The sequence below is a fragment of the Ilyonectria robusta genome (genome assembly GCF_021365365.1).
Source record: "Ilyonectria robusta strain PMI_751 chromosome Unknown BGZ61scaffold_16, whole genome shotgun sequence".
Taxonomy (NCBI): domain Eukaryota; kingdom Fungi; phylum Ascomycota; class Sordariomycetes; order Hypocreales; family Nectriaceae; genus Ilyonectria; species Ilyonectria robusta.
The window spans coordinates 778,967-799,927 of NW_025764450.1; the positions used below are offsets into that span (position 1 = coordinate 778,967).

The 20,961-nt window shown below is 51.0% G+C and overlaps 10 protein-coding genes across 10 annotated transcripts; 6 read left to right on the plus strand and 4 right to left on the minus strand.

Annotated features, from left to right (window-relative positions):
* Positions 1 to 13: 13 nt before the first annotated feature.
* BGZ61DRAFT_358185 (uncharacterized protein) lies at positions 14 to 1,078 on the minus strand (the record flags this gene model as incomplete). The annotated part of the gene is made up of 2 exons (XM_046240942.1): positions 14 to 780; positions 853 to 1,078. The coding sequence occupies 2 exons, from the start codon at positions 1,076 to 1,078 to the stop codon at positions 14 to 16; spliced, it is 993 nt and encodes a 330-aa protein (XP_046101612.1).
* Positions 1,079 to 1,842: 764 nt separating this feature from the next.
* Positions 1,843 to 5,316, plus strand: BGZ61DRAFT_480718 (uncharacterized protein; the record flags this gene model as incomplete). The annotated part of the gene is made up of 3 exons (XM_046249227.1): positions 1,843 to 2,815; positions 3,121 to 4,639; positions 4,698 to 5,316. The coding sequence occupies 3 exons, from the start codon at positions 1,843 to 1,845 to the stop codon at positions 5,314 to 5,316; spliced, it is 3,111 nt and encodes a 1,036-aa protein (XP_046101613.1).
* A 1,206-nt stretch (positions 5,317 to 6,522) lies between these two features.
* Positions 6,523 to 6,963, plus strand: BGZ61DRAFT_480719 (GTP cyclohydrolase 1 type 2/Nif3; the record flags this gene model as incomplete). The annotated part of the gene is made up of 2 exons (XM_046249228.1): positions 6,523 to 6,815; positions 6,909 to 6,963. The coding sequence occupies 2 exons, from the start codon at positions 6,523 to 6,525 to the stop codon at positions 6,961 to 6,963; spliced, it is 348 nt and encodes a 115-aa protein (XP_046101614.1).
* Positions 6,964 to 7,090: 127 nt separating this feature from the next.
* BGZ61DRAFT_357948 (MFS gliotoxin efflux transporter glia) lies at positions 7,091 to 8,914 on the minus strand (the record flags this gene model as incomplete). Its single annotated transcript, XM_046240924.1, has 3 exons — positions 7,091 to 7,413; positions 7,475 to 7,848; positions 7,911 to 8,914. 3 exons carry the CDS (start codon positions 8,912 to 8,914, stop codon positions 7,091 to 7,093), a joined length of 1,701 nt encoding a protein of 566 aa, XP_046101615.1.
* Positions 8,915 to 9,407: 493 nt separating this feature from the next.
* Positions 9,408 to 12,245, plus strand: BGZ61DRAFT_456206 (uncharacterized protein). The gene is made up of 2 exons (XM_046246474.1): positions 9,408 to 9,890; positions 9,943 to 12,245. The coding sequence occupies exons 1-2, from the start codon at positions 9,444 to 9,446 to the stop codon at positions 11,938 to 11,940; spliced, it is 2,445 nt and encodes an 814-aa protein (XP_046101616.1). The 5' UTR covers positions 9,408 to 9,443; the 3' UTR covers positions 11,941 to 12,245.
* Positions 12,246 to 12,693: 448 nt separating this feature from the next.
* Positions 12,694 to 13,960, plus strand: BGZ61DRAFT_64307 (concanavalin A-like lectin/glucanase domain-containing protein). Its single transcript, XM_046256946.1, has 3 exons — positions 12,694 to 12,899; positions 12,980 to 13,245; positions 13,304 to 13,960. Exons 1-3 carry the CDS (start codon positions 12,806 to 12,808, stop codon positions 13,769 to 13,771), a joined length of 828 nt encoding a protein of 275 aa, XP_046101617.1. The 5' UTR covers positions 12,694 to 12,805; the 3' UTR covers positions 13,772 to 13,960.
* A 985-nt stretch (positions 13,961 to 14,945) lies between these two features.
* Positions 14,946 to 15,399, plus strand: BGZ61DRAFT_480723 (uncharacterized protein; the record flags this gene model as incomplete). Its single annotated transcript, XM_046249229.1, has 2 exons — positions 14,946 to 15,004; positions 15,123 to 15,399. 2 exons carry the CDS (start codon positions 14,946 to 14,948, stop codon positions 15,397 to 15,399), a joined length of 336 nt encoding a protein of 111 aa, XP_046101618.1.
* Positions 15,400 to 15,957: 558 nt separating this feature from the next.
* Positions 15,958 to 17,233, minus strand: BGZ61DRAFT_535119 (S-adenosyl-L-methionine-dependent methyltransferase; the record flags this gene model as incomplete). The annotated part of the gene is made up of 3 exons (XM_046254232.1): positions 15,958 to 16,408; positions 16,493 to 16,697; positions 16,780 to 17,233. 3 exons carry the CDS (start codon positions 17,231 to 17,233, stop codon positions 15,958 to 15,960), a joined length of 1,110 nt encoding a protein of 369 aa, XP_046101619.1.
* A 448-nt stretch (positions 17,234 to 17,681) lies between these two features.
* BGZ61DRAFT_456211 (S-adenosyl-L-methionine-dependent methyltransferase) lies at positions 17,682 to 19,431 on the plus strand. The gene is made up of 9 exons (XM_046246475.1): positions 17,682 to 17,927; positions 17,992 to 18,038; positions 18,095 to 18,232; positions 18,287 to 18,353; positions 18,406 to 18,433; positions 18,488 to 18,500; positions 18,578 to 19,010; positions 19,075 to 19,159; positions 19,207 to 19,431. Exons 1-9 carry the CDS (start codon positions 17,826 to 17,828, stop codon positions 19,356 to 19,358), a joined length of 1,065 nt encoding a protein of 354 aa, XP_046101620.1. The 5' UTR covers positions 17,682 to 17,825; the 3' UTR covers positions 19,359 to 19,431.
* A 28-nt stretch (positions 19,432 to 19,459) lies between these two features.
* Positions 19,460 to 20,383, minus strand: BGZ61DRAFT_357815 (uncharacterized protein; the record flags this gene model as incomplete). The annotated part of the gene is made up of 3 exons (XM_046240910.1): positions 19,460 to 19,555; positions 19,604 to 19,842; positions 19,897 to 20,383. The coding sequence occupies 3 exons, from the start codon at positions 20,381 to 20,383 to the stop codon at positions 19,460 to 19,462; spliced, it is 822 nt and encodes a 273-aa protein (XP_046101621.1).
* Between the last annotated feature and the right edge of the window lie 578 nt (positions 20,384 to 20,961).

Genomic DNA, 20,961 nt, shown 5'->3' on the forward strand with positions numbered 1-20,961 from the left:
AGGGCTTCTTAGGCTATTCCGGTTTCAGGAAATACCCGAAATAAATCAGGATATCCTGAATCTCACTGGCTTTCGACTTCTTAACCACCAACGTCCAGTCATCACCTTTGAGTTCAAACTTCATCCCCGAGAGGTTAAACACCGTCTTGCCGCCAAGCGGCGTTCTTCCAAAGGAAGGAGTTTCACCCAACGCCTTGATGGTAACTTGGTCCTTCAGAGCCTTGTCCGCCTCCAAATTTCCACTGACAACAACTGACAGACTCTCGACCATGACAGTCTTTCCGCGGGCCCAGAGCGGCAGTCGGGAGATCAAAGCGTCCTTTAGTTCTATCGACCCCGTGGATTCGGTCCCAGGCTGATTGAGAGCTCCACGGAGCGGATACCATTCATTGGAGAGCTCATTCTTCACATCCAAAAGCCCCCACAGCCCCTCAGATGCACCGAGCTGCTCCGCCTGGGACCGTATGGAAGATGACGCGAGAGTTGCAGCACGCTTCAACATGGGGCCACCATCCACCGCTGTGTATCTGAGCTGTAGAACCACGTCCGAAATGGAGTTGTAGTCGAACTGGCGGACGGCGAGTGGCGGTAGCTCGAGCTTCCACGAGCTGATGGCACCGGCTCCCTCGAAAGGCTGGAACTTTTGCGAATCCTCGCGGAAACTGAGCTCGAACGTGCCGCTGTCTTGCATCCCTGAGCTGATGGCAATTTGGGAAATGGGCACTGAATCGTTGCGGAAGTCTCCATTGGACATGGAGCCCTGGAGGTATCTCTCTGCATCTGACGCGGCGGCGTTGACACGATAGCGATGCTCCGTGAGTGACAGTGTAGCCGCCAGGGTCGTATACGGACCGATGACGCATGGAATAGACACGCTGACAGACCGAAGTCGCCGCATGTAGTGGCCGGGGAAGTCAAAGTCAAAGAGCATCTCGGGAAGAGTAAAGGTGGTCGATCCCATCTCTCGTAGAGTGATGAGAGCCAACGGGTCCAGCTGGCGCAGCGACACAGTTTTGGTGAGCTCAAAGTCGTACGAGGGCTTCAGCAGGTAAGCAGACTCCAGCTGTCGCAAACTCATCTGTAGCTGCTGCGCGGCGAGCAATCCATCATGTCCGCTGTCCCAATATCCTCCGGGACGGAGACCGACAAGTGGCGAAGGCCCCTTTTCAAACCGGAAAGCCCTCTCTGCTCGGCGGCACAGATCCGCAGTCAAGTTGTACAAGTCGTAATGCATGGCGCGCAGTGAGTTTTCCATCCGTGTGTAGAGCTTCTCACTTGTGTACTTGGACCGGTACCAAAGTTCAGTCTCGACGGCGTTGCTGATGTCCATGGTTTGGATCTCCACCTCCTTTGCGTGAATGTCGAGTCGTTTCTTGTGAATCTCTATTTGCTTGTCGATCGCCTTGATTTCCTGACCCTTCAGATTGGCTTGCATTCGCCGCTCCTGAAGTTGCCGAGTCAAATTGCCGTAGCGAGCAGCCTGCGAGCCAACCTCGGATGCAATAATGGACAGAATCTTAATGGTCTTCATCGCTCCGGAGACAGCCTCAGCTACGTTGCCCGCGTCGGCTTTGACCGATACACCACAGCCCATGGTTTGCATATTGGCGGTGACGTTAGGAATCGCACGCAACTGATGCGCTTGGTAATGTTTCCCAGGCTGTCAACGACTATAGGCTTTCACAGCCCACTCTAGTCACAGACGCCAATGGAAACCGAACTGGGCTGGGCTTCAACGCAATCGGTGACAGGACGGCTATTTCGAGGATGGGGAAGGAGGGAGAGAATGTTGGAGACACGCTGGACTCAGACGTCCCCATGGTTGTTTCGTCTGAGACAATAATGGCCTTTATGAAACGTCCAAGCAAAGAATCTGCGGCCAGGCTTCTTGGAGGTTGGAGCACGCGTTCGATTTCGTGGCACCGAACTTTTGGCGATGGTGATCGTCAACTCCCACCGTTCCAAATCGAGCTGGTACGTGTTGAACATGTCCATCAAGATGTGGAAGAGTCTGTCCCGGCAGACATCGCTGTGAAATTCACCTACTTCGGAGTCAACGGGAACGTCATCCAGACATTTACAATCGACTCTTGGGATGGGGAACAGCCACAATGGTGCATTGGCGACTGCAGCGTCTACGACATGGACGGTAATGTTGTCAAGTCCTACCACCCGTTCTTCAGCTCGGATCATATCTACAAACCACATCTCGAGATTGAAGCTCCGGCCCTAATCAGCTTTGTTGATGCTCTGGGTCGCCAGGTTGGGATTCTCAACCCAGACCATACGTGGTCCAAGACGGCTTTCACAGCATGGTCCAAAGCAGAGTCGCATGCTGGGCACACTCTTTCCACTGTCGATCCAGCGACGGATTTGGATGTTGGAGTGTACTTTTGCTCCCTCAATACAGACACCTTTCTTCCGTCGTGGATGGAGATAAAGCGCCGCGGAGATCAACAAGACCAAGTGGCGGTGGCCAGGTCTGCCGATATCGCTGGTGGAGGTCCCATCGTATCTCACTTCGACTCTCAGCAAAGGGAGATTCTCCGCGTTGAGACTCTCAACGGTAAGACGAGGACACATAGATCTGTGTACAACTACAGCGGGCAAATAGTCCATGAAATTGATACCATGGGGCGCTTGGTACAGAAGAGCCAATACGATCGGCTGGGTCGCCTCATCGCTCTTGAGAACATGGACGCAGGAGGAGAGTTCAGCGTGTACGACTGTCTCGGTCAGCCAGTGCTTCTCTGTGACAGCCGCGGGGTGTCAAAACTCATGAAGTATGATGAATTACAGAGGCCGGTCCAAATACGTGTGCGGCCAGGAGCCGGCGAGAGCGAGTAATTGTGGTCCGAGACGAAGTATGGAGAGGGGGAAGCGGAAGCCGAGAGTGGTAATCTTCGTGGAAGGGCTATTCGTGTTCGTGATCAAGCTGGCTCTCGAGGGACTGGGCGTTATGACTTCAAGGGAAACCCTCTCTCGACGACAACACAGCTGGCCGCAGAGTACAAGACGACAATCGACTGGTCCAAAGATGTTGAGTTGGAGCCGACTGTTTACGCGTCAAGGGCTTCATATGATGCATGGATAGAGTCCGCCTATCTACAGACGCGTTAGGCAGACAAACCCACCGGACCTATGACACTTCCGGAGGGTTGGTTGGATTGAAATCAAGGATTTCGGAAGACAAAAGCTGGACAGCACACGTCATCGAAACTACCTACACCGCAGATGGACTCCCCAGCATGATCAAACATGGCAACAACTCCACCACAAGATATACGTACGACCTCAACACGCGCTGCATTCTTGAAAAGAAGACGCAACGTGGTGACGGGACTATACTGGAAGACCATTCGTATACTTATGACATCCTCAACCGTGTTGTAAGTACGACCGACAGCGCTCAACAGACAGTCTTCTTCAGAAACAATCGCATCACGCCCACCAAAGAGTCCTGGTACGATGGTTGGGGGCGACTGGTCAAAGCAGCGGGTAGGGAAATGCTCTCTGGAAACGGAATCAGTTCGAGCTTAAAGGCAAGCAAACCCGGAAACCCGCTCGCAAAGATGGGATTGTCTGCCGCCAATGGCCAACAGTTGGTTGCATACACCGAGACGTATGAGTACGATGACGCAGATAACATCCTGGCCATGCAACACCAAGTCTCGGATGAATCTACAGCTGGATGGCGTCGCACTTACACGTATGAGGAGCCGAGCTTGATTGACCCGAATACCACGGGGAACCGACTCAGCAGCACGAAAATGTCCGGCTGCGAGGAGAAGTACGGCTACGACGGACCGAAGCTTGAAGACGGCATGAATGGTGCCGGAGTTGTCGGTTGCATAACGTCAATGCCAGGCTTCAGTCGACTGGACTGGGACTGCAACAGGAAGCTCAGGTCAACTGCCCGCCAATCGGCCAAACACGGTGTTCCAGAAACAACTTGGTTCGTTTACGATAGTGATGGGAATCGGGTGCGCAAGGTTACAGAGCGAGCTACATTGACGACTGGTGGATCCAACACCAAGTTAAAACAGAAGCTCTTTCTGGACGGGGCGGAGATATTCCAGAGATATGGCGGAGACGGAATCAGTGTCCAGTCTACGACTATCACCTCTCGGATCAATGGTTCCGCCAGCGGAGACGCCCCTCTGGTTATGATTGAGACGGAAGCCAACAAGCAAGACGCGCCAGAGCTGATACGCTACAGCCTGAGCCTCAGCCTTGAGGTTGACGACCAGGCCCGTGTCGTCTCATACGAAGAGTACTCGCCCTTCGGGACGTCAACTCTCGCAGCATGTCGAAGTGGAATCGAAGCTCCGAGCAGCTATCGATTTGCTTCATACCGCCGCGATTCTGAGACGGGCTTCTACCACTGCGGCGCGCGCTACTCCCTGCCGCAACTGGGACGGTGGGCGTCTCCAGACCCTCTCAACACCGTCGACGGGCCTAATACGTACTGCTACTGCGCCAACGATCCAGTCAACTGGGTTGATCCTGAGGGCACGATGTATCACCTGAGTACCGGGATAAAAATGCGCCGAATGGAAGACAAGGCATTTTATAACCGAAGTGGTATAACAATGAACAGACTGCAAAGGAATACCAGAAATGCCGGCCCAGAGCTCCAGTATGTGTTGACGGTCCCTACTATTCACCCTCGATTCTATGCTGACTTCCCGTGTTAGGAATCCTCCAGTCGGCCAACGCGCACAGAATTTCATGAACGAGGCCGCTCAGCCTTCGAAAATTCTCCAACCTCCTCTTGAAAAGATACCAGATAAGACCGATGAGACAAAAGTGGACCAGCCGCTCGTGAGAGTCATCAGCAAGAAGCAATCCGAACTTGGCAAGTATTTTTTCAAGCAGATTAATGCAACCGAGATGCTCTTTTATCGCTACATGCCACTCGATGAAAATGGAAAGCCAACGGCACAGCCTTGGAGCGCGGATACATTCGGTCAATTTGATCAACTAGATGGATATTTCGATGTTAACACCAAATGGGACGACACTACTGAGATGTTCATCATCGCCGCCGAAAGTATCTACTCGAAGATGATTGAACTCGGAGGTCGAGATGCCGCTGCAGCCACAATCCTAGACTCGGGCAAGAGATTGGACGATGTGGGAGCAAGGACAACGAAGTCAAACTGGCTCATTCGTGTAAATGCCATCCTAGCCCTGGGCGATAAAGTCTTTGACGCCTTGGAGGGAGACAGGGGCAACCTGGTCCATCCTAAGGATGTTGCAGAACCCACCCAACCTGGAAAGAAAGTACCATTAGAGCCCGAGCATTTACTGTAACAGAATAATTCAGGCCCTTGAACAGCGCGTGGCAGCGGCATGATGATAAACAAATGTTCATTTTGCCGCACTTGAGTGTCAGCATTGATCAAGCCGTGAAGGCGAGTCGGCGGGTAAATATTGGTAGCGTTTCTCCGAGTTCCTGCAATACATCATCTACCGACGAATATGAATGGATTCCTAACCAGTTTCATTCAAAGGGAGAAGATTTTCGACCATCAATTCGTGTCAGTGTACGGATAAGCAGTGCCTAGGTTCATTGTCTGCCTGCCTTTACGTTGCTCTTGAATGAATTTTTGCTTGGCCATGTCATACGCGCACCACGATAATTTGGTCTGCCAATCCTGTTTTTAGGCTTTCAGCTCATGTGCAATTCCTTCTACATGCGAGGCGTGGCATGGGACTTACAAAGAACATTGTGAAGATTGCACTACATTGATGCATATTTAATTGAACAGGATCCTGTTCTTCGTCACGGTGCCATGGTGTCCGGTCAATGATCTGAGAACGAAGCCAAGTCTCATCGGGTAAATCGGAATAAAATCTTGCGTCCTTTCTATCAGCCGACTTTCGTCAACACCGGCGTGGCGGGATTGGGTAGATGACATTTCAGAGGTGATTACGAAGGTTACTCCCCGTCCGAAATCCATGACTTACTTGGGCGTTCGGGACCGAATTTGGAGAGTAAAAATATAGAAAGAAAGCTTGGTGGAGCTAGTTAAAGCCTCAATTTCTCAGTGCCAGATGCTCTCGGACAATGCATTCATTAATATTGGCGCAAAGTCTGCGGCAGTAATTCCTAGGGAAATGATGCCCGCCTACCGTAATGGATTGGGATTTTTAACAAGCGAGGGACACTTTCAGCACGTTCTATCCCACATAGATCGCGGCTACACATACACAGGATACAATCTGTAAAAATAGCAGAATTTGGAAGGTATTTCTATTAATTCGCTACTGCAGTACCACCGCGAGGTGACATCGATAAACAACAAAGAGCGGGGTCATACCAGGCAACGATATTCCACATCACACCACTATTCACAAGATCGCTTTCTTTCCAAATTCCACACCCAGCTCATATATCTTCTTGTACACAATCACTAGCTGCGAATTTTCTTTCGTTTGTGCAATCCGTTTCTGCCGCTGGATTCGAAGCAAACGCGTTCCGAACGACACCACGCCCACCCGCATTGAAGGCCCAAAATGTCAACCTCTGCTACTGCGGCGACCGTCTTCAGACTTGTCTTCAACGTCCCTGAGTCGCACGTTGCAGCCTGCAAGGCGGCTATCTTTGCGGCTGGTGCAGGTCGCTATCCTAAAGGAACCTATACTGAATGTTGCTGGACCACCCTGGGGACCGGCCAGTTCCGGCCAGGCGATGCAGCCAATCCAACTATTGGAGTAGTGGGCGAGTTGGAGTATGTTCCCGAGGTGCGGGTTGAAGCTCCATGTGTTGGGAGAGAGGTTGCCAAAAAGGCAGTTGAGGCACTGAAGAGGTAGGTTTGTGTTTTATTCACTTGTTATCAGAACGTCAGTTCACGGTATCATATGCATCGTGCGTCGGAAGACTCTCAGCTAATAGCTTTCAGTGCTCACCCCTACGAAGAGCCTTCATATCAGGTGTACAAGGTGGAAGACTTTTAAGCTGGCAAATAAGGTGGATTTTATGAGTTATAAATGTGGATCTGTTGTGGTAACTGCTGTATCTGTATCTAGACAACAGATTCTTCTCGTCCCCAGTCACCAAATCCTCAGTTGGTATTGAGTAAACCTAAGCAACTGCCACGTTCTCCTCTGATTTCTTTCCCTCGTAGTCAGGAAGCTTTTTGAAAGGAATCACCAAGGCTATAATGACAGTCAATACGGAGCCAGCCAGAGAAAATGCAAAGACGCTTTTAATGCCAACCATATAGGCATCGAGCACAGCAGCTAGATCTCCACCTTCGAAGACATGCTGAATTTCCGATGCACCAGTATTAATAACCTTGACAGTGTCGATGTTCGGCGCAGTTGTTGAGAGGGTTTGCAGCATGCGGTTGGCAAAGAGCGACTGCGCCACGGTAATGAAGTAGGCGCCACTGATGGATTGACACACTGGCCTTGAGTTAGGCATAGTCCACAGGTAGGGGTATATAAATTGTCATGAAACACTCACTCAGCATGATACCAGTGGAATTTGCCACATTTTCGGGCGTGGAAAAACCCTGCACTGCGGTCATCGGGATCTGATTCCCGAGACCCAGACCAAACCCAAAGAGAACCTGAGGACCGATGTACCGAGCTTGAGAGGAGTCTACATCCATGGTATAAAGCAGAGTCGCGCCGGCTGTCATCAGGTGTGCACTGAGCAGCTGGTAGGGCTGCAAGTGGCGTGTCTTCCCAATGGCCGCTCCACTAACTATAGCTCCCAAAGCGAAGAATGCCAGGAACGGAATGCTGTTGACACCGCTCATAATGGCGGACTGGCCGTGTATCGACTGAAAGTAGATTGGAAGGTAGAATATGACCTGGAAATCAGCGCCATTTGAGCTTGACGTGAAACCATTAGCCACACGGTAGGCAACATAAACAATGCATAGCTGGGAACTTACATGTAAGAGTACAAGGCATTGGCCCAAGTCACACGCGGTTTCAGAAGCGTCAACGGAACCATGGCGCGCTCTCCCTGGAGCCACTCGACGGCGAAAAAGGCCATGGTCAAGGAAATGCAAAGGACCAAGGTGGCAATGACAGAGCCTTCGTCCCATGCCTTAGTCTGGCCGCCCCACTGGAGGGCCAAGGTCAAGCAAACAAGCGAGGCAAGCAATAAGCTGAAACCCGGGAGGTCAAGTTGTAAGATGATCTCTTTCAATGTAGCAGGGGAAGGCTTTATATGCTTCGGCACCTGCAAGAAGAGTAGCAACAGGGCGACGACGGGGCCTCCAAGTGGCAGGTTGATCCAGAAACACCATCGCCAGGATACTGCGCTCGTGAAAGCGCCGCCGATGACCGGCCCGAGAATCGTCGATATCATAAAGACGCCCATCCAGCTACCGATCAGCACAGGTCGTCTCTTAGGCTCTGCAACGTAGTTGATAACAAGGACAGAGCCGCTGAGAGTACCGGAGCCACCCAGGCCTTGAAAGGCTCGACCGACAATGACGGCCGTGCTATTCGGAGCCGCACCGCCTACAATGCTCCCGCCCAAATAGAATGCGACAGAGGCAAGGTAGGCAAACTTGACGTCGACGTACTTGTATAGCTTCCCCCACATTGGCGAGGAGGCACCGGCGAGGAGGAACGTGGCACTTCCGTACCATCCGACGTCGTCGAGGCGGTGGAACTCATCGGTGATGCCGGGAATTGCTGTGGCGATGATGCCAATCTCCAGGGCGGCGAGGAGCGTGCTCATGAAGATGGTGAACATGATGAGGAACAGCCGGAAGCCTGTGACGTACTCGGGCTCGCCATCGGCAGGCAAAGCTGGGACGCCATGTTGCTTGTCTTGAATGCTGTTGGCTAGAGAGTGCTTGTCGTCGATGGTTGACTCTGTACGATCACTCGCTTCCAATTCTTCTTTTTTGTTGCTCTCAATATCTGGAGTCTGGGCCGACATGTTTCTTCACTGTTCTGGGTTTCCGTATGTTTTCGGGTGAGGGTGAGGGTCTGTCAACGGATTGTAATAAAAAGCAAGACGAACTTATTTGTACCAAGGAAAAATCAAGGAATGGCCCATGGATCATCCAATATTAAAGAAAGTAAAATAACCAAGAAGGACCAAGACGCGTTTGTCAGCTGTAGTTTGGTTCATCATATCGAATGTCCTCAGACACGGTCGAATGGACTCAACCGGGGGTACATCTTGACTTGATGCTTATCTCTGGCCTTAGGAATGGATTCGACCGCCGCAACATCCTAGCAGCCTCGATGATGACAGGTTATTATTGGTTGATGGGCCCACACACGGACAAGCGTCCTTCAAATCCATGTCCAAGTCATTTTCGTCCGCCGTGTTTACGGTCGAATTTCGAATCGTCCGTTGCTTTGTCAGCTGGATGCCACCTCAAAAAGCTCTTGACTTCTTCCTCGACCGTATTGTGTCTGGGATTGTTCCGCCGTAGGCCTTGTTCCATTCAACCCACGCAATGTCTTCTCCGCGCGCAGTCTCGGCTCGCCAGCGCAAGCCTGCGGTCGAGGATACAGAGGCTCGCGCCCAATCCGAGACGAAGCGGAGGAAGATCCGGAAGGGAACCCACAGCTGCTGGGAGTGTAAGCGGCGGAAGATGAAGTGCATCTTTGACCCACTCGTGAATGGCTCCTGTAACGGCTGTCGGCGACGGGGATCCAAATGTGTCGGTGAGGAGTTTTCTGAGGAGGTCTCACCGCACTTGGACAAGACAGATCGCGTTATGAGGGTTGAAACTCTGGTTGATCAATTGATTCAGCAGACTGGGGGTAACGGTACAACTTCCGACAGACGAACACCCATGACGCCAAGCGAAGATGGTAGAAGAACGGACCCTGTCCTTCTCACTCCCGCCTCAATGGACTCGGAGTCACTGCCATTTCTAGCCTTCTATAAATCCTCCAATGTCCGTATTCGAGATTCCGGTATCCCGTGCTTATCACTGACGGCTTGGATAGGATCGCACAATCAAAACGGGAAGCCCTCCAGCTGATTCCGAACTGAACAATCCCCAATCTGCTGGCTTTGCTCAAGCCCCGCAAGGGAAATACGAGAAGCTGTCTCAGTTTCTGCATAAATCACTACCCTCGCGAGAGTATACGGAGAAGATCCTCAAAGCCAACCACCGCCATTCCGTTCTCGCCTATGAAATATTGTCAATTTCATACACTACCCTGGAGCAGACCGGCCTGAAAACGCCCGACACTCTGCTAGACATACCCGGACGGAATATCCATCCTGTTCTGATAGCGAGGTATATGCTCCAGCTAGCCATCTTCCTGCAGCATCTCAGCCCGGATCTCCACGAGGATATGGAAGGGTTATCGGAACCGCCGCGCGCAACCATGCAACGACTGGCAGATCTCGCCATCAGTCTTGTCACGACAAATGAAGACCTTCTTGGCAGTATCGAAGGCCTCGAGTGCGTCATGATCGAGAGCATGTATCAGGCGAATATCGGGAACCTCCGACGCAGTTGGGTAGCAGGTCGGAGAGCGATGGGTATTGCACAGCTAATGGGCCTCAACCGATCGGATCGCGCACAGTACAAGGTGCTTGATCCTAAGTCGAAGCATCGCCCGCAACACATGTGGTTCCGGATTCTCTTTTTAGACCACCACCTAAGTCTCATGTTAGGCCTTCCTCAGGGTTCCCTCGATCGCGGTGTAGCTTCAGATGCGATGCTTGCCAATGACACTCCTCTAGGACGCCTTGAGCGAATACACTGCGCTCTTGCTTCCCGGATCCTAGAGCGTAACGAATCCAACATCAGCTCCCATCACCTCACCGTAACGCGAACCCTCGACGTGGAGCTACAGAGAGCGGCCAGAAGCCTCCCCAGCAAGTGGTGGCTAGCACCAGACCTAGCAACGGCCTCGCTCGACTCGCAAGCTCTATTCTGGGAAATGCAGCGCCTCTTCGCGCAGGTTCTACACTATAACCTTTTGAACCAGCTCCATCTGCCTTATATGCTTCGCTCCTCGTCGACCGAGCGCAAATACGAGTACTCCCGCATTACTTGCGTGAATGCCTCGCGGGAAGTGCTGTCGCGATTCATCACACTGCGCAGTTTCAACCGAATCGCCTTCAGCTGTCGCATGGTCGACTTCCTGGCTCTCATGGCCGCCATGACGTTGCTGCTCGCCCACCTAGACAGTCACCGTTCTTCAGGAGCTGAGAACCTCCTGGCTCACCAGTATCTTAGCGATCGCGCCATGATCGAACAGGCGCAGGAAAATATGAAGGAGATTAATCGCCTCAACTCAGATGCGCTGAGTGCACAGAGCGCCGACCTGCTGCGTCGGCTGCTGGCCATCGAGATTGACACGGCGGATGACGATTCAAGTCAAGGCGGGAGAGTCAGTGTGCAGGAAGCAGGGGCCGAGACGACATTGCCAGGCCAGGATGACGATGGTATTGTGAGCGTACACATTCCTTACTTTGGCATTATCAAGATTGCTCGCGAGGGCGTGAGCAGGGAGGTTCCCAACGTCCACGTTACTGCAGCAACTAATCGCCAAACTCAGCCGCCGGTAGTGGGCAAGCCCGGTCCAAACAGCGCGGAAACATTGCGTGCAGAGCCTGCGGTGTGTCTCTCTGGGTTACCTGGACCCGGTGGAAGTGGAAATACTGAGGGAATGAGGCCCGTTATTCAGTGCTACAGCTATCTTGAGGCACCTTCAATCGTGTCGCCAAACGTGTCAGATACACACGAGGCTCTCGCGCAGGGAGCGGAGGCTTCAATCCCGTCCACTGACGTCATCGACGGTGCTTCACAATTCGGGCCGCAGCTCCAGAATGGCCTCTCTGAACTTCTCTTACAACATGGCGATTGTCCCGGATTGACTGCCGGAGGGGAAGACTGGGCCTTCCAGGGTGTTGACATGGCCTTCTTCGATAGCCTGATGAGGAGCACGGGAAGTGAGGGGAATAAAGGTGCCGAGTGGACAAGGTGACGCGAGTAAGCTTGAGCAGTAAGACATGAAGCAAAAACGGGCGAAGCGCAGCACAAAGGACCAGCCAAGAGATGGCGGTAAGAGCTGAAGACAGAGAATAAGCGGGAAGGGTGCGATGCAAGGGCGCAGTGTCTCAACAGCACACGCATTGTCAGAGTGAGATGAATGTTAGACTACAAGGCACGATGTCAGCCTGCTGTCTTACTACGAGGCGGTCAGGCTGTCGAAGACACAGCAGCCGACTCTTGGTCTCACAGCCCGTAGCAATGAGACAGACGAGCCCTTTACGAGAGTGGGAGTTGGGCGGCGAGATTTAAGAATTGCCGCATGAGGCTTGTCACGGTTCATGCGAGACATTCGTTCTCGCGGGGCTTTCTCAGGTCGCCGAGATGGGCCGTAGTGCAAGGGAGAACGAGTACATCTGTCCCTTCAATGCAACCCACTCCCCAAAGCATCCAAATGGGATCTAACAGCCGAGGAGGCGTTGCCTAGGCTGCGGTCAGATGATCCGTCAGATGGCCGGTCAGAATACAGCCGACATGGCGCCATACTGCGCAGCAGCAATGTTTCTCGTTTTTACTTTTCCCATCCTTTTGGCTTTCGTCCCGACCTGCGCCGAGACACTCCAAGAGATGATCTGATCATCATGATTGGCTGCACCGGTCCGGCCGGGAAAATGGCTCTCCAGATGGGGGCTAGTCATACGAGGTGGCTTTCGTTGCTGCGTCAACGTGATGCTGGGAATACGAGGATGTGTGTCTACACGCCGTATATAAAACTCCCCCTCGGTGCGAGTGGCTGATTGACTGTCGTATCACCCATCTCTATTGCTGCAATTAATTCGCTACTGCAACCTTTGTCCATTATGTTCCCCAGTACCCTCTCGACGGCTGTTTTGGCCCTTGCCCCCATCTTGGTGTCGGCGCAGACATACACAGCATGCAACCCGCTTCTCACAAGTACGACGCTCCCCTCCACGTTGCAGCCGCAATTGAAGTCACACTGAAGAATTGTAATACTGACCAAGCACCATTAATAGGCTGCCCCGCGGACCCAGCTTTCGGTAAGGATACAGTACACTGCGACTTCACTAAAGGACCATGCAGCGAATTCAGCCCCCTCGCGGGTACGACACTCGAGTACACCCCCAACGGTGCTGCGTTTACCATTGCGACCCTCGGCCAAGCGCCGACGGTTGCGACTGGCAAATACATTCTGTTTGGTCGCGTGGACATCGAAGTACAGGCCGCCGCCGGCCAAGGAATCATTACGAGCGCAGTTCTGCAGTCGGATGATCTGGACGAGGTATGTGGCCATTTGTATCTTGTACGCCTGAAGCAACATAGCTAACGTTTCACGCCAGATTGACTGGGAGTGGATTGGAGGCGACAATACGCAGGTGCAGTCTAACTACTTCAGCAAAGGCGACACCACGACCTACGACCGGGGTCAATTCCACCCCGTGGAGAACCCTGTCGGCTCTTTCCACGTCTACTCCATCGAGTGGACATCCAAGGCTGTCAACTGGATCATCGGAGACCAGGTTGTTCGCACCTTGACCTACGATGAGGCCAAAGGCGGTACTGCATTCCCCCAGACTCCAATGCAAATCAAGCTTGGCACGTGGGTGGGCGGCAGCCCGTCTGCCGCTCCTGGAACAGTCATCTGGGCTGGAGGTCTTACCGACTTCTCCCAGGGTCCGTTCACCGGCTATTACAAGAGCATCTCCGTGGTTGACTACGCTGGTAGTGACTATCCCACTACCAAGAGTGTTACGCAGTACATCTACGGCGACCGCTCTGGTACCTACCAGAGTATTCAACTTGTCTAAGATGAATGTTAGTACATCTAGACTTTACGGTTTTATTTTGTTTTGGCTACTACAGGGCTGCATGGATGGGGAATTTTTACGACACTGGGAATTACATGGTATGAGGGCAATGATTTGGGTTTGGATGTAATAAGGAAATGTTTATGATTAAAAGAGAATTAATGCACCACTTCAACGAAAAGAATATTAAAGAGGGGGAATCAGTCGATATCGTGCGGTCCCTAGCAACCAAGCATCATGGACTTTTTTCTGAACTTAATACTTCCCCTTGCCTCTACTTTCGTGACTATTTTGAAGAGCTATCCGAAAGCCTTCACTCGTTCGCTTTACCTCTGGTGGGCGAAAAGCACCCATCCGCACGGGATAGTGTAGGGTAAATTAATGCTTACCCGAAGAAGCTCTAATTGGTTCCCCATTCTCAAGCTGAAGGGTCGAACATTCTAGACGCCACGATGTTACAGAGATGCCTGAGAATATTGGAGACGCGGGGTACAAGGGCAACAATGGGAGCCCTGGAACAAGGTTATAAAGAGACGAGCTTACGGGAGATCAGGTGTGCAGCAAGTCACGTATCACTGGGCGAAAGAATCTTCTGAAACGGTGATGCAAATCCGAGTTTCATCTCCTGCGATGCCTCGTATCGCTCTGTCAATCAAACTGCCAAGCGCACATGCCATTGACCATATAACGGTCCATATTACCAGACAAATTAAAGTTTGCAAAAGTACAATATATGCGTAATTCGATTTATAAGATCTTCATCCCTTGGCAGCTGCTCTGCTTCGAATCTCGTCTCGTTCGACACACGAAGTGAAGCAGATCTGGGGTTTAGCGCCAATCTTGCAGGGTTGGTAGGGGTGTTTTGTGGACCTTTTCCAGGGGATTTTGTGTTATTTTACGATTCTAGAATAAAGACCCTGTAAGCGACGAATGTAACATTGCAAAACAACCCGTAGTGCAACCCGTTTGGAAGCTGAGACAAGCTGGGCGACAGATGAACTGGAGCCGTCAATCATCGCGACCGAACTTCAACAGTATAAATATCGGACACTCCTCTACCCTTTAATCCATTCTTCTTATACAATACATCCCCATTACCAATCTTCCTTCCATTCTACGAATAATTCTTTTTTATACATCTGCTGTGCGGATTTCCAGATTCTTTAACATCACAATGAAGTTCTCCCCTATTGTCTTTATTAGCCTCGCTACCGGCGTCTTCGCCCAGAATGGGTAAGTTGCGGTACCCTTTTACAGTTTCCCCTGTTGCGCAGCGGATTGCAATTCTATGCTCAGCTCCCTTTCACTGGCGCCTCGCCTGAGCTCCCGTACTAATACGACAACGTAACAGCTGCGGTTTCCCTGACGGACCCGACTGTGTGTCCCTCGGCACTGGCGCCAATGGACTGGAGCAATTCGCCGATGACGGCTGCTGTCTGTTGCCCATTCGCTGTGGTAATGGCGACGGCGGCGAGAGGTGTGAGCGCGTGAGCACTGGGACCGCGAACAACAATAACAACAATGCAAACAACAATGCCAACAACAACGCCAACAACAACAATGCCAACACTGGCAATACCAATAACTTCAACTTTGGTGGCCGACGCGCAAAGAAGCTCAGGATTTAGATGTCACATGAGATAGTGGCAGCTGATGTGAGCAGTTAGCAAAGAAATAACGAAAGTGGCTGCGGAGATGGTGGAAACCCACTGTGGTCACGGTGGAAAATGTATCTGCTGGTTCATACTCTAGCTATGCACACTTGCCTTTGTCAACATTTCATGAGAAGTTGCAATATGTGAATATCTCACGGGGGCTTGATAGCGGTCATAACTAGCATGCATGATTTTGGGTTGGAAACACAAGTAGCGACATTATATGACAATCGAACAATTCACGACTCCACGAGAAGTAATATTCCGTCCCGGGACCCACCATCTGGTAGTAACGAGAACCACAGTGTCTTATTTAGTAAACACTCCACATTAAGAAACAATTCTTATGAACTAATCTACTACAACTCCAGAATAAGAATGATGACTAGGGCAGACTAATCGACAGCCAATAGATTGACAACGCACCTGCAATGCTATGCTGGGTGAGACGGACTACAAAGATACCTGAAAGTCTGGCTGGCGGAGAGGCCGAAAACATCAAGAGCCAGCAGACTGTCTCCCATGCCAGACTCACAACGGCTTCTGAGCTGTGACAATGTGGAATGGTATGTATCCGTGCTGGTTGCTGGTCATCAAGGTTTTTCGTACCCCGACCAGGTAGAGCTCTACCTCCTCCGGCGTCCACTTCAAACCCCGTGTCAAAGGTCCCATTGCAATACCGTGAAGGCCGTCGTAAATTACGCTCCTGTTGTACAGTCCGATCGTCTTCATCCTTGGGTCCCTCGGCCACACGCCCAGCGGCACCTTCAATACCTTTTCCTCAACATTGACGAACCCGGCGTCTTCAACGTTTTGCTTGTTCTTTCGCATTCCCAGCAAGTCGACGTTGAACGCCGCCAGTCCCTTTTTGATGTTGTCGAGGAAGTTGAGGACTTTATTATTGTCCTGCACCGTGCCGTCGTCGCATTCTAGAACGAACCGCAATTCTTGGAGTTCGATCCAGCCACCTGGTTTAAGCACCCTATAGTCCAGTCACGTTATTGAGGGTCCTTTCACCACGCTTGTTTTCCTCATATGTAGCCACTCGTGCAAGGAATCAACTTACCTGTATGCCTGTGACACCAACTTTGGCCAATCACGAATAGAAGACGTCATGTGTCGAATATGAATGTAATCAAAGGTCTCTGGAGGGTGAAGCCACTCTGCCTCGGCATCGTCAACCAAGAAACGAACGTTAGGCGGCACCCACGAGGGCTGAATGGGGCTTAAATCGATTCCTAGCACCTCTGCCTCTGGGTATAGGTCTCCCACTACGAGTAGAAAGTTAGCATGTGTCTACACCTTCCAGGCAAGCCTAGTTCGCCTTCAGGAAGAAGTGGACAAGTCGCTCACTATCAACAGCCCAAATGCCCGTGCCGGTTCCAATGTCAAGAACCTGCTGCGGATTCTTGAGCGGCGCAAAATGAAGCTTCTTGTTGCACAGATTTATAATCATGGCATGCTTCATGTTCTCGCGCTCCTGCTCCGGCTCATCGTTGGGGAACTGATATCGTCCCTCCTGAAACGAGTGATAGCGCCGGCTGTTCTCGAAGGCGTAGTCGCGCACGCTGCTGGAGATGGATGTCGAGGCGCGAGAATCTGCGTCTGTGTCATATCCGGCATCACTGGAGGTCTCGCCAACAGGGTCAGTGTCGGGCTCAATAGTGTCGGCTACGAATGTCGTTGTTGGATTCTCTCCCGCTCTTGGAGATGTTGATGTTGGCTTTGGCGGAGACTTGGGCGAGGATCCTCTGGGCGACACATCGCTAGCGGGCTTGGCAGCCGGTGAAGGGGTGTCTTCTGCCATTATCGGTACTTAACGTCTCCAGCTGGAGTCCGGTCCGTGATAAGTTCCTAGTCGGACAGATCATAACTTAGCTGGGTTAAGAAAATATCTCAACTGAGGGGCGTGATCCATATTGTGGGGCGATAGAGGGCCAATCTAACGGTTGGTGGAATTAGTCCGACGTGTGGAGTCTTGTCTTTGCTGGCTGATTTGGTAGAATGAATGTCGTTTACGCGATATAAATGTACAGCTACAACATTCCAAATCGCGGATTGACTAACCACACAACTAAGTACTATTATCACTTTTCAGACAATCCACTGCCAATAGTTATGTCCGGGCTCTTCCCCAGCGATACGCTCCCTAGTATTAGTGGTGTGAAACAGGATAGTAATTCTTAAACGCCCAGGGTTATCGGATCATGGTTGCGCCATTTAGAAAGTGAGGGGTAATAGAGGCAAGGATTAAATGTGCTCTCAACTGTTTTGTAGATCACGACTTTCTGTTGCTACAAGAACTCAATTCCTCCATCGTAGGGAATACATGTGCAACTATCTGACGAGCCTGCTAGAGTCTCCATTGCGAATCGTTAGCCCCCTCAGCTGAAACGACGATGTCCTCTACCAATGTCCCAACCACGGCTCCAGCTCCCGCTGCTACGCCCATCACAACACTGACGCATCAGCCTGAGCTAGTTGCCGCACTGGACCCAGAGGTGGGAGTTCATGTGCAAATGTCTAATAATACCCGAAGGCCAACTAAATCCCATTCTCTAATAGGACGAGAAAGACCAATCCGATGGCTCTTCGGCCGTGGGCGACGATTTGTACGATGAACGCTCGACGAGTCAATTTATCGTGCCAAAGTTAACTCACTCAATAGCGCAAGCTCAACCGCCTCTATCACAAGCAGTATTCTCGAGTATCGCACCATTCAAGGACGGACATACCACAGTGACCGACACCCAACCGAGTACTTTACTCCCAACGATGAGAAACAGCGTGACTCGGTTGATATTAGGTGAGTTTGTGCTTAGCGGAATCGCCCGTCATGTCTTACTGACCCGCCTATCAGCCACCACTCTCTCACGTTGCTCATTGGCGGCAAGCTCTTTCTTGCGCCTATTGACCAGAATGTTCGGGTGGGTTAGCATCACTACAGTATTCTATCAGTTCTGACGCCCAATTGTACAGAAAGTCTTAGATGTCGGCACTGGAACAGGTAGAAGTTTCGTTCTTGCTTGCTGAATAATTGCTGATCTAGATTTCTCAACAGGAATTTGGGCAATGTACAAACCCCCTTCCCTGCTTCTCTCGAAAGGAATTATTTTCTATTGTGATCTGACCACTTATAATCCTGTGCTAGTGATTTTGCAGATGAATTTCCACAGGCCGAAGTCATCGGTTCTGATCTATCACCTATTCAGTCCGCATGGGTTCCCCCGAATGTCAAGTTTGAGATAGACGACGCAACCCTCCCTTGGTCTTGGGCAGACAATAGTTTCGATTTTATCCACATTCGTTACCTTTTCGGCGCCATCCGCGATTGGAGTGCCCTCTTCAAACAGGCTTACCGCTGTTGCGCTCCAGGAGGTTGGGTTCAGTCATGCGAGGCCGACGTCGAGATCCGAAGCGATGACGGTACTACGGATGATGTTCCTGTCTTGAAGACTTGGGCAAGAATCTATGCAGAAGGCGGGCAGAAGTTGGGAACCCCGTTCTATGTCCAAAGACAAGGATTGCAGGAGAAGGGTTTTCAAGAGGCTGGGTTCACAGATATTACAAGTGTGGACTATAAGGCATGTCCTTCTACATCATGCTACAAAACCTTCAGAGTACTCATTGCTAATATGATGCACTCAGCTTCCGGTAAGCGCGTGGCCCAAGGATCCTAATCTCGCCGAGGTTGGCCAATACGTCAACATGACTCTGGAAAATGACATCGAAGGTTGGTTTTCCTCTTAGAGTTCGCATCATGGTAACTTATGACAATAGGATATACTCTCATGCTGTGGCACAATGTTCTTCAATGGCCTAAAGATGAGTACCCGGATTTTCTGATGGAATTCCGTCGCCGTGTGTTGCGCAATCGCAAGGTTCATGGATACATGTCAGTGCGTTATGTGTATGGTCGCAAGCCAGAATAGGAACAGTGCTACGGATCCTATACTCTAGAAATACCATCAATAGGCTTATAATGCGATACTATATCATTCTTGAGCGTATAAATAATCTGATGGTTTATTCGTTACCACTTAAACGGCCGCTTATTCACCACTTTTCCAACATCGCTTGCCACAAGCCTTTCAATGGCAATACCAGGATGGTAATCATTGAACCACAACTAATATTTGTCAGTTTTTTGTTCTGTACCCGGCGGCGATATACATACACAGGATACACCGTCTTCGTTGTAACAGGTTGCATTCGGTGCGCCATATGCCTTAGGGTTCTTGATTGCCCGATTGAAAGCCAATGAGGTATCGATAATCTTAGCCGTTATATCGCGGTTGGCGGCCTGGAAGGAGTGGAAGCCGGAAGACAGCAGTTTGTTGTAGAGTTTAATAGATGAGACAAGAAGCCCATTCGATGCCGCATCTTGCTGCAGCATCAACGGTGTCAAGTTGGTCGCTGAGAGAATTAGCCAGGAACGCGAGTGTAAATATTGCCGGTCATGGGGCTTACGAGGAACGCTCAACAAGGCAAATTTCCGCAGCCCGGCGTCGTAGAGCTGTTGAAGTAGCTCGAAATACCTGGCCACGTCTTTTTTCAAGATGTCTGTAGAGTTTTCTCGATAATAGGAATTTCCTACGTCATTAACTCCGATCCAGACCCCCACCAATGCATTGGACTTGGTCCACGGCACATTCTTCGGCTGTTTGTCAATGAAGTCTAAAAAGATCTTGACTTGATCGTCCATACAGACAACTGTGTCTATATATGGCACTACAATGTCGGCGTCGACGGTGGCACCGCCATATGCAAAGTTGTATGCGAGAGTAAGAGAAGAGTTGAACTCAGTCGCTAGACTGCCAACCCAGTTTATGCCACCGGATGCAGTCCATCCCGGGAGAGGGGGATTGCCTAATGGATTTGACGCTGATGGCGCTTCGCCGTTGATATTAAACCCGGTTTGAGAGTACGAGTCGCCGCTACTATAAGTTAGCTGCATACAGCCCGTGGGAATGTCACCTGGAACCAACAATGTGAAGAGGTACTTGGGAGTTGAGGCAGCCAAAACTGGTGTCTGCAACAAGGCGCTTGCTACTGCTAAGGCAAGAAATTTCGGCATCATGTTGAATTTGGAACCGTGGAGATGGGACTGATTTCAACAAATCTGTGCAGTGTAAAAAGCCAAGACAGTAGGGACCGTAATTATTATACTATTCGTTCCAATACCGATTAAGAAGCTAGAATGACATCCAACCCACCCGTCTGGACCAGCGGAGTTATTACCTTCCGCAGCAATTGCGGAACCTGGAGCCGCGCTACCGATGAAGTTGCAAAGTCAATATCCGCAGGGATTGGAGCAGAGTTCTAGATGGGTAATGAGGGGCGAACCATGCTACGAAGAGGCTTGGATTATGAGGGGAAATCGGATGTCATATTCAATTGGTCGTAACTTCACCGAGGCCGAATAGGCTAAGAAGGGTGCATCGTGTTAATGAGTATTGCACCCCATGACCTGGGACGGAATACCTTAATACTGACGGGTGAAAACGTTCCGTCGCCTGTTTTGGAAGTTTTACG